The sequence below is a fragment of the Garra rufa genome, chromosome 22, assembly GCF_049309525.1.
Source record: "Garra rufa chromosome 22, GarRuf1.0, whole genome shotgun sequence".
Lineage (NCBI taxonomy): Eukaryota > Metazoa > Chordata > Actinopteri > Cypriniformes > Cyprinidae > Garra > Garra rufa.
Genome location: NC_133382.1, coordinates 26597725 through 26610282, shown reverse-complemented (window position 1 = coordinate 26610282; position 12558 = coordinate 26597725). Strand labels below are relative to the sequence as shown.

The 12558-nt window shown below is 34.1% G+C and overlaps 1 protein-coding gene across 1 annotated transcript in view; it reads right to left on the bottom strand.

Annotated features, from left to right (window-relative positions):
- Positions 1-622: 622 nt before the first annotated feature.
- The window catches only part of gabrz (gamma-aminobutyric acid type A receptor subunit zeta), a 36386-nt gene continuing 24450 nt past the window's right edge, over positions 623-12558 (bottom strand). Inside the window, exons 7-10 of the mRNA XM_073828393.1 lie at positions 8741-8878; positions 8496-8648; positions 6633-6826; positions 623-4356 (exon numbers count right to left, since the gene is read on the bottom strand). Of these exons, the coding sequence (XP_073684494.1) occupies positions 4021-4356; positions 6633-6826; positions 8496-8648; positions 8741-8878 (821 nt within the window). The 3' untranslated portion in view covers positions 623-4020. The remainder of the gene's footprint in view (positions 4357-6632; positions 6827-8495; positions 8649-8740; positions 8879-12558) is intronic.

The window sequence follows — 12558 nt, the reverse complement described above, 5'->3', positions numbered from 1 at the left end:
AAGCAGTTTAACATAATGCTGCAACAAAACAAAATGTGAAAAAAATGAAGGGGTATGAATACTTTTGCAAGGCACTGTAATATATTTTTGCAACTAATGCTTGCAGCTGTCATGTGTCTGACTGACAGAGGAGGGGGTTTGATAAAGTGTGCTGATTTTTTTGGTTTGCCAGCCCCTGCTCTTGATATCCATTGCCCTTTTGTGTGATCCTAGATGAAACAGGAGAAAGAGCCTGAGATGTTAACAACCCCATGGCCCATATTCCCATCTCTTCATCTATTTAACCATCTCTGACACACTATCTTCAGCATTAAGAGACAGCTGATTATACAGGTTTGGGACCAAGATAATAGGTATTGGGATGTACTCAAGAAGAAAATGAGAGAGACTGAGATTCTTGTTAATGGAGAAAATCGATGAGAATTGCTGTGATGTCTATTTTGATCTGAGCTCTTCATAGTGAAGTTGACATCACAGCGCCACCATGTGGTTGAGTTTTATCAGGCTATGAATAATGATGTTAATGAAACATAAGTGGTGATTGTTTTTACCAAGGAAGGGAAGAAATCACACTTCTGGAAGGTGGAAAACAAATAATTATAAACTGACAAATGCACAAATGTTCATCTTTCAGTAAAAAGATTTTATTATCCTAAACATTAACTTTACATGCATAGTGAGACATGAAGTATCCAACTACATCGAAAATAATTAAATAAAAAATAACAGAAAATTCTACCAAAAATAATCTTGAAACATTAAGTTTTTAAATGCAACAGTATATTACACATTAACAGTGTTCATTTACATGCTGAAATCAACCCATTTAAGAATATAAGCTAGTATAAATACTGCAAAGGAATGTGCATAAACTGTCATTAGAACAAACTGTTTGTTATTTTCCTTTTTGGAAAGAAGTGCTAAAGAGCAGATAGCTTTTTGGCATCAAGATCAGCACTGACATACTATCCTAAGGGCAGTAATATGCTACAGTGACAGATGTATTTGCCAAGTGTGTCTTCCTTTATTGAGTTGATTCGCTTTAGATGTGGATAAAAATAAATGCAGGGGGAATATAGAGAACTGGACTCGCCAGTAAGAGGCAGTAGGATTTTGTGGCAGGACATTAAGTGTTTGTTAAATTTCACTAGCATTATGTTTTTGTATATTACAGAGAAACCTGGCAGTTACATTTGTCAAAATGTTAATAAATGTTGCAGTGTGAACAACTAAAATGAATTTTTCAAACAAATATTAAGTTCTGTCTTAAAACAGATTACTTTAAAGCCAGTCTTATGAAATGTACAAATATTTATTATGTTCATATCTGCTAAAGCAAATGCAGAAGTCCACATGCATGGAAAACATAGCAACATGGCCTGTTGTCTCTCTAACTATTGTATGCAACTTTCATGCATTATTAAAATAACAGTATTAATAATAAATATTATTTGGTCAACATCATTTGCAATATTCAGTCAGTATATACAAAAAAAAAAAAAAAGCTTCTTGGCAAAGTAATATTGCCTTTGTAATTCAAAATCTCAGTGCAAAAGGAGAACATAAAAATATTTGTACAGCTTGAGCACAAAATATATTCACCTGTAAGGAGTATGACATTCACAGTAAAAGAAAAGATTTACCCACAAAGGTCAGGTGAATAACACGTTCTTGAAAAAGGTCATACAAACTGGCAATTCTCTATGACATATTGATAACAAAACATGTTGACAGTGGGAAAATGTATATACAGCAAACTATATGCAAATTGACATTGACGATGCAAAAAAAATCTGCCAAGAAGTCTTGCGAATGTCAGTGTTGAGTATGCCATTAGCAAATTTACACATCACTGTTTCCATTTTGGCATTTCAAAAAAAAAAGTCTGCTATCAAAAATACTGTAGTGCAGTTATTAAAAGAATAGTTCACCTAAAAATGAAATTTTACTCACCCTCAGGCCATCCAAGACGTAGAAGTTTCTTCCTCAGAACAGATTTGGAGAAAGCTCAACTTGTTCCAAATGGGTGCCGTCAGAATGAGAGTTTAAATGGCTTGTTTGAATTAGGAAAAAATCTAAAGCAGCTGACTTTTTTTTACTGGAGGAGGCAATATTATTGAATTATGGAAATATTTTGGCCACAAGCAAAAGTTTAAAGTTAAACGCCTTGGATTACTTGTGTATTATTGTGATGTTTTTATGATCATTCTGATGGCACCCATTCCCTACAGAGGATCCATTGGTGAGCTAGTGATACAAATACTAAATTTCTCCAAATCTGTTCCAGTGATGAAACAAATTAATCCACATCTTGCATCGCCAGGGGGAGAGAAAATTTTCTGCATATTTTCATTTTTGGGTCAACTATTGCTTTAATGGCCCAACTTTAACTAGGTCAAAGAGCTTTAGTTCAGATAAAAGCATTTTGTTAACAAAAGATAAATAGATAAATAAATACAACAATATAGAGCAGAATATATGAACATGCAAATAATACAAATCATTCATAATCAGAACTTCTATCCTAAAAGAATATTCGCATACAAGTCACACTGATAAATCACCAGGAGAAAATAAATAAAATTGGCTTGATATTTGTTTGGCAGCTGATAACAAGACATATAACTACTGAATTTGCAAATACACTTGAGTCTATGCCCTAAAAACAATGTATAACTTGTAGGGCTGGGCTTTGACACAAATTTCACGATTCGATTCAATCGATTATTTTGGATATATATCAGGTACAGGACATGCCCAATTTTCTCAAATAATAAAAATCTCTAAACTAATGCTGTAAAATATACATGAGAGCCAGATATTGAAACATAATAATTAAAGAACAGTCAAAATTATAATGAGTATGTTATATTGTGCATATATTAAGGAAAATGCATCTCTCTAGAGTTCATTTCTCTAGCTAACTAGAGTTTATGGCCACCGAATAAGTTTAATTCTGAGGTAAAAGACGTTACGCGACATTGTTTTTGCAAGGTTGAAACACCGATTGAGCGATTACATGAGAAAGGATACGGATTTCGGTAAGTTCTACTCTTTCTTTTTACATACTTTCGAACGTTTATTCATGTTTATTTCGTGCTTAAACTTGTTAAAGAGGAGAGGATCAGTTCACATGCTATTTTTCTTGTACTGAGGCGATCTGTTAATCCATATACAGCGCCAAAACGGCATTTGTTTGCGTTTTGTAATGAAATGGACATAATTTGAAATCTGAGACTTTGTTTCAAATCAAAAGTAACAAAGCATAAAGCTTATTGCGTTATATTAGATATAAAACCGCTACTATCTTCCCTTCCTTAACTGAAAACATGCTAGAGTAATCGATTCTTGGGATTTAAGAATCGATATCGTTTCGTAAACGAGAATCGATTAAAAATCAATATTTTTTACCCAGCCCTAATAACTTGTGCTCATGTGAATTCAGATTGTAATTCTGAACATTAGATACACATTAAATCTTTGGTCCAGTTATTATTACTATAGCTGTCAAACATGCTGAAATGATTCTGATGATTTGAATCGCTCTTTTTGTTAGTTGTCAACAGTGATTTATAAATCATGCTTTTTTTGTGCTGAAAGACAAGTAATCACACTTACATTCAATTCAGTTTTAAATTCTTGTACAGATACCGTAAAATCATATTGCAATTTACAGCTAGGCCGATTTTGTTGTGGATTTGACTTAATCTAAAGCTCCATCAGAAAATGAAGGCCACATATTTCTGACACAGAGAGGTGTAGATGCATGTTCAAGGTGTAGACATGGTACAAATCTGCAGATATCAGTGCAGTCCAAACTCACTCAGATCCTGCGTACCTCAAGGAATGATGCATACTTGGGTGACATGAACACAGTCAGCCATACTGGAGTTGAACTGAAATGCATGCTGACATGTAACAGTAAAAACCCTTAGGTAAACTATGACACAAAAAGGGACACACATAAATCACTACAGAGCTTCTCAACACACACACACACACACACGGACAACAGGAGCTTTAGAAGTACAAGTAGTATGTCCAGTAGAGGAGGTTGATGAAGACGAAGGAGAGGGGGAAGGTCAGCCTTGAGTAGTTGTCGATGTAGTGTGGGTTTTCCACTTTGCAGCAGTTCAGACAACGTACGATTTTCCGTGCCGTCGACATGCACTTGGTGCAGTGGGTCTGTGGCTGCGAGGAGTTGATCTCCTCCTTACTTTCACTGGGGGTGGGGTTGCTGGCACTGCCCATCCGGGACAGCATCTCCTCCCGTTTACGGGCCCGCAGAGCATGGCTGCCAAAGGAGGTGACGATGCCGTTCATCTCATCTTCGCGCTCCTGCATTTCCTGGCCATACTGATGCAACAATGAGACATAAATGTGTCTGATTTATTCTTTACTCCATTTTTTAAAAAGGATTAGTTAATGTCCAGAATAAACATTTCCTGATGATTTACTCACACTTATGTCATCCAAGATGTTCATGTCTTTCATTCTTCAGTCGAAAAGAAAGTTTTGACCGAAAACATTTTAGGATTTTTCTCCATTTATGGCGCTTTTCCACTACACAGTACCAGCTCGCCTCAGCTCGCCTCGGCTTGACTCGACTCGGCTCTGTTTGGTTTTCCACTGTGTAAAAGTTGTACCTGTACCGGCTTCCAGGTACTTTTTTTCGTACCACCTCCGGCGAGGTTCCAAGCGAGTTGAGGCGAGCTGAGGCGATACTAAAATGTGACGTGAAAACACAGCAGACTGCTGATTGGTCAGAGAGAATCGTCACTATTCACTGCGTCGTCATTGCACGCGCCAGCAATAGTATCCAGAATAACCCAGCCATTTTTAAAATGTTTGGCCAGAGATTGCGTGACATATCCAATCCATTACATATTATGGCAACTCGGAAGAATACGCCGTGGTCAAACGAGGAGGTGCAGACAGCGGGTGTGTGTCGCGTAGAAGATTACGTCACGGCAGTTTCTTGCAGCGTCGCTATGACAACCAGGTACTATTGTGGAGGTACAGGTACAACTTTTACACAGTGGAAAACCAAACAGAGCCGAGTCGAGTCGAGCCGAGGCGAGCTGGTACTGTGTAGTGGAAAAGCGCCATTAGTGGACTTCAATGGGAACCAATGGGTTGAAGGTCCAAACTGCAGTTTCAGTGCAGCTTTAAAGGGCTCTACACGATCCCAGCCAAGGAATAAGGGTCTTATGTAGCAAAATAATAAATGCTCAAACCACAAATGCTCATCTTTTGCGATCTGCAATCCACGTTTATGACCTCACGCATTACTTAATATCTCGTTGGAAAGGTCACGCCGGTTAGTTCATCGTTTGTGTACTTCAATTCAAAAAGGTAGGGTAGAGCGAAAAGCTCCATCTCATTTTCTCCTCCAACCAACATCGTTTTAACCTTTTTTTTTGTAAAGGGCGTCTGACTTTCTTTGCATATACGCTTTGTAAGCATGGGTCGGTACTATCGCCAACGTCACATGACAATGTGTGAGGTTGAACTAGTGTAAGACAAGCATTTGTGGTTTAATAGAATGTAAATTTAGATTTTTTTGGGGAAATGACCAATCGTTTTGCTAGATAAGACCCTTATTCCTCAGCTGGGATCGCTCTTTGAAGCTGCATTTGGACCTACAACCTGTTGGCTTCAAAAATCCTGGAATGTTTTTCTCAAAAGTCTGAAGAAAGACAGACATGAACATCTTGGATGACATGGGGGGAGTAAATTATTAGGAAATGTTTCTGGAATTCTGTAAGTAAACTAATCCTTTAAGCAATAGTTCATCCTAAACTAAAATTTGCTGAACATTTACTCAACCTGAGGTCATCCAAGATATAGAATAGATTTGGAGAATCTTCAGAATGAAAGTTCAAACAGCTGATAAAAACATCATAATTCAAAAGTAATCCACACAACTCCAATCCATAAATTATTGTCTTGTGAAGTTAAAAGTTGCATGTTTGTGATAAACAAATCCATCAATAAGACGTTTTTAGCTTCAAATTGTTGCTTACGGCTAAAATGCGAATCCTTTATCTACAATATTGCTTTCTCCAGTGAAATGTGTTGTTAATTGATGGACTGAAGTTGTGTGGATTACTGTGATGTTTTCAGCCGTTTCAGGCACCCATTCACTGCAGAGGATCCACTGGTGAGGAAGTGATGTAAGTTTTTTCAAATCTATTTAGATTAAGAAACAAACTCATCAACATCTTGGATGGCCTGAGGGTGAGTTAATTCTCAACAGATGTTAATTTGGGGCTAAACTATTCCTTTAACGTAAGTGACCTTAATATTCTTAATATGAAATATACATTTTTAGTTAGTCAATGTTTAATATATTCAAGTCAGTGTTTTTAGTAAATGGAAAGAATGTAGAAAATTGTGTCACAGACATTTTCACATCGTATAGTTCTCATTGAGATTTTATAGATTATAGTAGAGTAAATTTCAGTCCGTGCAACAAAAATGATTCATGTAGTCCCAACAAAAATGGATTAAACTGTGGCATACTGAAAATGGATTGAACACAATGAAACTTCTTGCTGTAAGTAAATGTAACAAGCAGCATAAATGATTTTTTTAGTGTAGGCCACATTTATTTTGATAAAGGTTCTTACCATATATGCATTGGCAGCGTTTGGCTGGTGTAACGTGCAGAAATGAGCAACAGCGTATTCAATCAGAGCGCCAAAGATGAAGCTGAAGCAAATGCCCAGATACACATCGATGGCTTTGATGAAGCAGTTGGCATTGGGTAGAGAAGTACGGGCTCCCATCATCAAAGTGGTCATAGTCAGGACTGTGGTCACTCCTATGAGTTAAAAACAAAGAGTATTGAGTTATAAAATATTAAAGAATTCAATACACTCTCACTTTGTGTGAACTAAACAATATTCTAAAAATGTTAATACCAAAAGCTGTATTCTTGACCTTACTTAGATATTCAGGTTATTTGTTCAAAACTTGTCCAAATGTTGTTCCAACCTTTAAATGAAGTCATCAGAACAAAATTTATTTTGCTATTTTATGTGTTTTTGGAAAAGATGAGTAACACTGACACTTGTGCTTAATGTGACTGTTACATGGGGATTCAGAAAGTGGTTATTGTGGTGATGAAGAGAGTATGTTGTTAGGTCAGAAACCAGCTATTATTAGACAAGAGTGTTGCATAAGTTATTTCTGTGAAAAAGCAAATCAGATCTACTGCATTAGCTGCATTATGTCATTAGAGGAATGGATTATATGATCTGAAACTATTAATATAAGAACAAAATCTGTTCTTTTACTAAGTGGTGAAAAATAATAATATGAAACAAGTATTTACAAGTAAAACAATATCAACAACACTAACTAGAGATAATGCTTTGATTCTCAATTACAACTATTTGCATGTTTCGGTCTGTCCCAAACAGAATAAAATAAACAAATATTGGCAGTTTTTTAAAATGTTTTTGAAAGAGGTCTCTTATGCTCACCAAGGCACTGTATTTGATCAAAGACACAGTAAAACAGTAATGATATGTAATATTATTATTACAGTTTAAAATAGCTGTTTTCTATTTTAATATATTTAAAATGTAATTTATTCTTGTGATGGCACAGCTGAATTTCCAGCAGTCATTACTCCAGACTTCAGTGTCACATGATCCTTCAAAAATCATTTAAAATGTGGATTTGTTGCTCAAAAACATTTCTTATTATTATCAATGTTTGAAACAGATATGCTGATTAATATTTGATAGTTGATGACCCCAAAGTTTTGAACGTTTGGTGTAAAGACCTCTGTTGAGATTTGTGTCAATTCATCAAGCCTGTTAATACTGATATACACTATATTGCCAAAAGTATTGGGAAACCCCTTTTTAATGAAAAGGTTTGACTACTTTAGTGATTTCCATGAGTACAAATCTTATTGTTTAAGCATGTAATGATATTCTAGGGAATTGTAAATTGTGCTTTTAATTTTATAGCAACAGTTTGGACAGGACCCTTTCTATTGTAACATGACAATGCCTTTGTTTATGAGGCCAGGTTCATATAGAGAAATGATTGATTCAGTCAGTGTGGAAGAACTTAACTGGTCTGCATAAAGCCAAGTCCTAATCTCAGCTGAACACCTGAAATACACTGTGGACAAAAGTATTGGGACACCCCCTTCTTTAGAACAGAAAAAGACATTTCCAAAACTGTGGCAACAAAGATGGAAGCATAATTCATGCATTTAAAAACTGTAGTTCCATCTCTGTTGCACCAGTTTTGGAAGTGTCTAAAATGATTGTACCCATATGTACAAGACATTGGTGTTTGGTGATGAGTTTTTGGCTCAAGGTCTGCCTTTAAAGTCACACCAGAGGTGCTCAGCTGGGATTAGGACTTGGCTTTATGCAGATCAGTCAAGTTCTTCCACACTGAATCATAGAATATCATTATATGCTTAATGGTCTCATGTTAATGCGGTAATGATTGCATTACGTTCCTACCTATGCAGATACGAGCAGGCACTGAAGATTGACTGATCCAGAACGAAACCCAGGACAGGACCACCAGAGCACTGGAAGGAACATATGTCTCCAGAATGAAATATAAGATGCTCCGCTTGAGTTTGAAGTGGAAAATCAACTTTGGGTAATTACCTGTTACATTATTAAAGAGAAAGGAAAACATCAATACGGCACATAAAGTCTTCAGTGTGTGTGTGTTTGTGTGTTTATGTGTGTGGACATACCAGTCTCATAAACTGCTTCAGATTCAGAGGTGTAGTGATCCTCAAGGGTGTACTGAGCCAGCTGTAAATTATCAAGACCGCTAACTGACTGGTTTCCCCGTGTCCAATAGAAAACCACATCTTTCACATTATATCCCCCTGTGGGAAACATAATATAAATTGAAGAGCCAATTATCACTACATAATAAGTAATTCCAATGCTGAGAGCTGCTATATTTCCACCAAATTACACTTATACAGCAGTAAGAACGCATCCCATTACCACAAATTTTATATGCAATGCTACTAGATGACTATACTATAATATAGCCTAGGCATTACCATAACATCAATAATTATGTAGAGAGCAGTTCAGTCATTTATAGGCCAACCTTAAACTAGACGATTGCACTTGAAAAAACCACATACAAAATGAGCCTGAAAGGCAAAATATTAAGCTAAATTAAGGATAAATAAATATCCAATTCCAGATGCAAAACATAAAGATTTGAAAAAAGTGTTAATCACTGTATACAGTGTATTCACAGTTTGTAAAAAAAAAAAAAAAATCATATAACATATGAGAAAATGTCTTTTGTTAAATACAATTTTATCCTCTCATTTATTTTTATAATATAATGTTACACTATAACTACTATTACTATAACTGCTACTTGTAATGTTGACTCAACTTGACTGTTTTCATAATGAGATTTTTGGCGAACTGTATTAAAACTAGTTACATATATATATATATATATATATATACACACACACACACACACACACACACACACACACACACACACACACACACACACACATATACATATATATATATATATATATATATATATATATATATAAAATGGTTTTTAAAGACATTTCTTATGCTCATCGAGGCTTCCTTTGTATTTGATGAAAAATACAGAAAAAACTGCAATATTGTGAATTATTATTTCAATTTAAAGTAATATATTTTAAAATTTTATTTATTTCTGTGATACAAAGCTACATTTTCAGCATCATTACTCCAGTCTTCAGTGTCACATTATCCTTAAGAAATCATTCTAATATTCAGATTTTTTATCAATGTTAAAAACAGTTGTGCTGCTTAATATTTTGTTGGAACCTGTGATTTTTTCCCCCAGGATTCTTTAACAAATAAAGTTGAAAAGAACAGCGTTTGTTTAAAATAGAAATCTTTTGTAACAATTTAAACTAGCATCTAAAAGTCTGGGGTCCGTACATTTTTATTTTTTATTTTTTTGAAAGAAGTTATTACTTTTATGCACCAAGGATGTGTTAAATTGATAAAAAATGATAGCAAAGACTTATTTTTATAAAAATAAAAAATATTTATATTTTTTGAATAAATGCTGTTGTTTTTAACCGTTTATTCATCAAGAAATCACAGATTCCAAAAAAATATACATATAAGCAGCACAACTGTTTCCAACATTGATAATAACAGTAATAAATCAGCATATTAGAATAATTTTTGAAGAATCATGTGACACTGAAAACTGAAGTAATGGCTGACAAAAAATCAGCTTTGCATCACAGAAATAAATTACATTTTAAAATATATTAATATAGAACACAATTAATTTTAAACTGTAATAACATTTCACAATATTTTTTTTTTCTGTATTTTCGATCAAGTAAATGCAGCCTTGATGAGCATATAAGAATTCTTCAAAAACATTACAAATCTTACTGATCCCAAAACTTTTGAGCGGCAGTGTATATATATATATATATATATAAGGCTATATATTGTCCCAATTTGTTTTTAAGCGAGGCTTCAATTATACTTTAAACAATGAACTAGGAAATGTTCCCGGGTTCCATTTAAGAAATCTGGTCACCAGGTTTTTTTTTTCTTATTGACTGAAAATACTTTTAAAAATATCTTCTCAGTTTCAGAAATGCAAAATAAGCAACTCTATTCTTGCAGCATGTTGTATTCTGTTGTAATACATAATGTACACCTCAAGATGGCACTGTGTCATGCAAAGTTTAGAGAGCAAAGGCGATATCATAAAAACCTTTCTGCACAGATTAAATATTTTCCCCCATCTAGAGAATAAAACATTGTGAAATGTGTTGCCCTGAATCCACCCAGCAATTAGTAATTTTATCAAACAAGAAGCACATACTGATGTTTAAATAACTCTAGCTGTCAAACTGTTTTTATAGTTTGTCTGGCTAATTAAAATTATGTTTCTATGTCCTACTGAAAATACCAGCACACACAACTACGAATTAACATGCTGGTCCAGCTTTTGGTTTGGCGATGGTTTAGCTAGCGCATTCATCTCCTGCTGCATATTGTGTGAGTATTCCATCTGGTATTGCCAAAAAGCACATACAGCAGTCTCTCTTCAGAAGCCAGGTAGAGACGCCAGCATCCAAAACACACCATATGCTGATGACCAGCCATACTAGTCTTTTCAGCAGGGTAATGTCCATTCAGCTAGCCAAAATCATCAAGCGGATTTAACACCGGCTGACAAAGTAAACTGAAATATTTTGAACGACTGCTGCCTTAACTGTCTCATAGTGGCTTCAGAATCAATGCAATTTATCAGCATTAATGTCTCTAAATAATATAAAATCTCTTTAATATTCATATAACCAAGCCAAACACTCACACTGCAGTTTTAGGAGAGTGAGCAAATGGAAGATTCTTTATGCAAATGAATTTTTTACAACTTAAGGGACATTTATGGTGTGCACACCTGGAGCGTCTATCATTAGTGAAATGAATATTTCACATTAAAGTCACAAATTTAGAAAAAGGCTTGAAACATGCATGTATTTTAAAGGGTTTAGACAGTCTTATGTCTGACACACAGCATATGTGTACTCAAATGCACTTTGGTGAGAACACAGCATTCTGTACTGCAGATTCAGAAAGAAGAGACTAGAAGCAATATAAGGTCAGCTCCAAAAACATCAATAATTTACTATTTGGGTTTCATTCACTAACTGTTGCGTTCACATTTAAACATGTAAAAATTTATTTTAAAAATGTATCTTTGCCATTACAGTAACAAATTCAATTTTTATTGTAGATTTTTATTTTTTTATTTTAAATTGTAATCATATTTTTTTAATGTAAAATGTTTTCATACACTACAAGTCAAAAGTTTTTGAACAGTATGATTTGTCATGTTTTTTAAAGAAGTCTCTTCTGCTCAGCAAGCTTGCATTTATTTGATCAAAACTACAGCAAAAACAGTGATGTTGGATGAAAATAAAATATTTAGACTATTTAAAATAACTGCTTTCTATTTGAATATATTTTAAAATGTAATTTATTCCTGTGATCAAAGCTACATTTTCAGCATCTTTACTCCAGTCTACAATGTCACACGATCATTGTAATTGATTTGCTGTTCAAGAAACATTTTTTTACTATTATTATCAATATTTAAAACTGAGTAAATTTTTGTCAGGATTCTTTAATGAATGGAAGTGAAATTATAGAAATTAATACTTTTTATTTTTTAGCAGGGATGCTTTAAATTGATTAAAAGTAATTGATCAAATAATCACTTTTATTAGACATTTATAATGTTACAAAACATTTCTATTTCAGATAAATGCTGTTCTTCTCAACTTTATATTCCTTGAAGAAACCTGAAAAAGTTCTACTCAGCTGTTTTCAACATAATAATAATAATAATAATAAATGTTTCTTGAGCAGAAAATCTGAATATTAGAATGATTTCTCAAGAATCATGTAACTGGAGTAATGATGCTAAAAACTTAGCTTTGAAATCACAGGAATAAATATATTTTTTTAAATATATATAAATATAAAACAGTTA